The sequence below is a fragment of the Habropoda laboriosa genome, unplaced genomic scaffold, assembly GCF_001263275.1.
Source record: "Habropoda laboriosa isolate 0110345459 unplaced genomic scaffold, ASM126327v1 scaffold648, whole genome shotgun sequence".
NCBI classification, from domain to species: domain Eukaryota; kingdom Metazoa; phylum Arthropoda; class Insecta; order Hymenoptera; family Apidae; genus Habropoda; species Habropoda laboriosa.
Genome location: NW_017100857.1, coordinates 102,662 through 106,959, shown reverse-complemented (window position 1 = coordinate 106,959; position 4,298 = coordinate 102,662). Strand labels below are relative to the sequence as shown.

Genomic DNA, 4,298 nt, shown 5'->3' with positions numbered 1-4,298 from the left:
CCAAATTTTTAAAAATTTAATTCTATTTCAATAATAAATAGCCAATTTGAGTTTTTATTTTGATACAATGTAGATAAGACAAAAGATTTCATACAAAAATTAAAACAATATTTTATGTAATATGTTATGTACTGTCTGTTGTACACTGCCAATAGTGCACATACAACATTAATATATACTAATGTTATTCTTATTTGTAAAGTATTTACTTATAAAGATGTACAAAATTGTTCCAAATAAATTTTCGATATATGTATTTATGAACACCATGAATGATCCAATTCACATTTGCCTTGGTACCATCTAACAAGTAATTGGTTTCTTAATGTATAATCTTTCAATACCATATCTTTTGTCTGAAAGTAATAATTAACATTTATTTAATGTACATTAAAGAAAAGTACTATTAAGATAAATGCCACTTACTATAGCTGGTGGAAAGATTCTTTGAAAATCCATTTTATTTTGATGTTCCAGGTAACTTTGAGATAAAATAAGTTTAGTTTCAGGTGTAAAACATGGACTACACAGCTGACATTCTACACGAAAACAATCATTACACTCCATGCAAAGTTCTGGTAGAACCACTAAATTCTTCTCAGCTACTTCCATTTCTTCTTCCATCTTATTTCTGAAATATAAATTTGATTCAAGCTTATTGTGACAGTACTTCTGAATATTTTTAAATTAATTGTAATATTAGTTTTATGTGACCTTATTTTTAAAGAATCTTTCCTGATTCTTTGTCCAATGCCAACTAACGAAAATAAATTATATATAACTTGTTCGTACAATAATTGGTTCGGTGCATAATGTGCTGAAGATAAATTCGGAGACATATTTGCCTCCATGATATAAACATTTAAATCATCATCGAGAGCAAAATCAATTCTAACTAATTCGAAAAAATTTCTTCCATTTTCGAAACGTTTTACAGCTTCTTTAATGTAACCCTCTTTCAATAAGGTAATTTCTCTGATTGCTTGGTGAACACCATTCCATACTTTTTCAGGATCCTTTCCTTGCGAACGTACGTGTGCATCGAATGAATCTTTCATTGAAAATTTCAATGTAGTGTAATAATGTTTCAAAGATGGAACATTCCAAATTGGCAAATAATCATCACCGACGACATATTTATCTAAAACTTCAGAATCGAACGGATAATATTTTACAGGGCAAAACCTGAAGAGGACATCACCTTTGTATACATATACTCTAAGGGGATTGATGGATGTAATCACAGTATAAACACCAATATCAAATTTATATCCATCTACAAGAAATGGTCGTTGTATAAATTCTTGTACAAAAGATCCAGCTGTTGTAACATTTATATCGTTCACATTTTTTATACTAATACCCCGATGTTCGTTCGATTTTTGCACGAACATCTTTTCAGGATGTTTGTTAGCGTATTCTAAAAATTCATCGCGTTGTTCCGGTATCTTAAATGCAGCTAAAGTGTAGTGCCCCTCCGTTATTGATAAATCTACTTTATTAGTAATATATCCACAACCGGGGAAATGATTAACGCGTTGATGAGTTTTTAATTTACTTAAGCTAGAATTTAAAGTTCTAAACGGATAATCATGTGCCCACAGTAAGTCCCAATTAAATTTGTTATGAGTCTGCTTGAAGCCTAAACGTTCTAATACAATAAATACATGTTTTAAATAATCGGTATCATTATTTTTCGTGTATATACTATACAATGGATTTTTCTCTTTTAAGTTTTCTCCGTTAAACCCCGTTAAGTATTCTTGGTAGTATAGAAAAGAAAAAAACAAGTAATATAAAAATACTGGGCCCACTACGGAATATAAAAAAATTTTTAGAAGTGTTTTCACCTTCAAATTCATCATATGAGTATAGATTGTACAATCAGCATTCTGTAAAAACAGAATAAGTTATTATACCACCGGTTCTGAATTATCGGAAAATTTTTAATAGAAATCTAAATAATTACATGTATAAAAAAAAGTTACAAACTTTTTGATCTTTTTTGTCCTGTTTCTTCTTATCTGACATGATTGAACGTATGATTCCAATATCATTTGCCCAGTGAATCCATGAAGGAACACAATGTATTTGTGTTCAAAGAATTAGGTGCAACTGATCAAAGTACCGTTGTAACTTTCCCCGCTATACTATTTGTTTCACAATGAGAACGTACTTTCAAGAACCAGTTTCCACTTGTAGATAGTATATTATGCCCTATTGTTTTAAATACTGCAAATAATTTTTTGTAAGCAATTTAGAATAAAACAAAATTCAAAAATAATTTTTCTACAATAAAAAAATGATTCAATTTACAATTATTTTTTATAATATAAGTGGTGCATATTTTTTATGTTTTGTATATTAATATACATTATGTATTATGACATTAAATATATTTGACGAATATATATTTCTTCTAGTAGAATGAGATATTTATATTTGAAAATATTTAAAATCTGGCGGAAATCGTTTAGAGTACGCTATTGTGCGCAGTGTTGTGGTACTAACTAATGGCGTTTCCTGTCTTTTGCGTTCTTGAATTGGTATTGTAAGCATCTGTGTAACGAAGAAATGGGTTTTCAAAATATTTGGTACTCGCATCCGCGAAAATATGGACAAGGATCTAGATCTTGGTTTGTATTACTATTGTATATTCTATTATATCATAGTTAAATGTATTTATATCATCAAATTACATAGATATTATTTGACCACGTGTTAACGTTTATGTTTTTGTTATCTGAAAATATTTCTACAATATTTTATATAAATTATCTTAATCAATTTAGGAATACGCATTGTCGTATTATCGTTGTAGAAAATAAGATATAACATATGCTAACTAGACAAAATATTTTCTACATTTTCCAATTATAACCTCAATGTTACATATTATTACACATGTTAACGTGTTCTTGAGTTATAGTTTAATTTTTGGCATTACATTGAATCAAATTACATTATTTTACAGTCGTGCGTGCGCAAATAGGCATGGATTAATTCGCAAATATGGTTTAAATATTTGTCGACAATGCTTTAGAGAATATGCTGCTGACATTGGTTTCAAAAAGGTACAGTATTTTAGTTTTATATGTTTATAAATACATATTTATTCTCTATTGTTTTAAAGCATGTTCATGACATACATAATCATTAATTATTATCTTTATATCGATTTTTTTCTGTTTTTAGTTGGATTGATGCTGTGACAGACATTCTTATAATTCCTCAAAATACCAAATGTAAAATCCACGTGACCATAGACACAATATAAAAATTCATAACTAACTTGATGTCAATTTCTGTTGACAATGAAATTATTTGAATATGTTTTGGAAGAATTATGAAAATTGAATTGTATTTGATACAACCATGGATTAAAAATAAAAACATAGGATTTGGTTATTAATTTTATGTTTATATAATTCTTTATTGAATAAAACTATTTAACTTTTTAATTTAAAGATTTTTTGTTTGTTTAGTAATATACATGCAGAAAGTTAGTTGACCGAGTGTCACTGAGCTGCATCTCGGCGATTAAGGTAATATTGCCAACTGATTTTATTAGTCGGCCAACTGTTGGTTGCTATGCAAACAAAATTTAAGTATAGTCTGCACAGAAAAGATGACGATCGGGCCGGCACAGGGGCAAGGAAATTAATCTGCTCTCCCCACATTTGACGCTCACTGTCACGCAACGGATTAGTCGATGTAACCGTTTTGGCCAATAGTAAAAGTACGTGCGATTTGACTTTACGAGCGTTCCGCTACAACCAATGAGACCCGCATTCCTTCCACTGATCATCTTTTCAGTGTAGGACAGTACTTACCCTGAAAAACTTCGGCAACTGTCGGTCGATTGTATTGTATTCTCTATGAACCTTAAAGATGGCGTATATACCAAATTACATTTGGGGGACTGCTGTAGCAGTAAGTCGTAGACGTTTTGTATGAAAAAATTTTGTTCCTTAATTTGAATACATGATTGATTCTATATTAATGACAAAATTATAACAATAGTAGTGGTTAAATTCTAACCTAACATATGTAGTTACAAAATATTGACTCATAAGCTGTATGGTTCATAAACAGAAATATTATTACATTTATATAAATGTCATTTTTATTTGTACATTGTTAATTTATTGAATATTCGTATTATATTGTTACAATAATTGGTAAGTTAGTCAGTAATGGGTACTTCTAAAAATGATAGTTAATAGAAGTTAGCAAGAAAACGTATAAAAAAAATTAAATGAAAAATATCAATCTAAAATTTGTTATATGTATTTTTT

At 29.0% G+C, this 4,298-nt stretch overlaps 3 protein-coding genes across 3 annotated transcripts in view; 2 read left to right on the top strand and 1 right to left on the bottom strand.

Annotated features, from left to right (window-relative positions):
- Positions 1–257: 257 nt before the first annotated feature.
- On the bottom strand, positions 258–1,880 carry LOC108577428 (tubulin polyglutamylase TTLL6). Its single transcript, XM_017940572.1, has 3 exons — positions 715–1,880; positions 427–631; positions 258–356 (listed from the first exon to the last, which is right to left on the bottom strand). Exons 1-3 carry the CDS (start codon positions 1,863–1,865, stop codon positions 258–260), a joined length of 1,455 nt encoding a protein of 484 aa, XP_017796061.1. The 5' UTR covers positions 1,866–1,880.
- Positions 1,881–2,531: 651 nt separating this feature from the next.
- LOC108577407 (40S ribosomal protein S29) lies at positions 2,532–3,368 on the top strand. Its single transcript, XM_017940553.1, has 3 exons — positions 2,532–2,636; positions 2,975–3,074; positions 3,196–3,368. The coding sequence occupies exons 1-3, from the start codon at positions 2,575–2,577 to the stop codon at positions 3,202–3,204; spliced, it is 171 nt and encodes a 56-aa protein (XP_017796042.1). The 5' UTR covers positions 2,532–2,574; the 3' UTR covers positions 3,205–3,368.
- A 522-nt stretch (positions 3,369–3,890) lies between these two features.
- The window catches only part of LOC108577417 (transmembrane protein 256 homolog), a 1,463-nt gene continuing 1,055 nt past the window's right edge, over positions 3,891–4,298 (top strand). Inside the window, exon 1 of the mRNA XM_017940562.1 lies at positions 3,891–3,933. Coding sequence (XP_017796051.1) covers positions 3,892–3,933 — 42 coding nt within the window. The 5' untranslated portion in view covers position 3,891. The remainder of the gene's footprint in view (positions 3,934–4,298) is intronic.

Bases quoted from the DNA above. Each gene is read 5' to 3' on its own strand.
- LOC108577428 (XM_017940572.1), bottom strand. From the start codon at position 1,865: ATGATGAATTTGAAGGTGAAAACACTTCTAAAAATTTTTTTATATTCC. The intron at 632-714 runs GTCACATAAAAC...TTTATATTTCAG, and splicing joins AAAGATTCTTTAAAAATAAG to AAATAAGATGGAAGAAGAAA. The intron at 357-426 runs GTAAGTGGCATT...TATTACTTTCAG, and splicing joins GAATCTTTCCACCAGCTATA to ACAAAAGATATGGTATTGAA.
- LOC108577407 (XM_017940553.1), top strand. From the start codon at position 2,575: ATGGGTTTTCAAAATATTTGGTACTCGCATCCGCGAAAATATGGACAA. The intron at 2,637-2,974 runs GTTTGTATTACT...ATTATTTTACAG, and splicing joins GGACAAGGATCTAGATCTTG to TCGTGCGTGCGCAAATAGGC.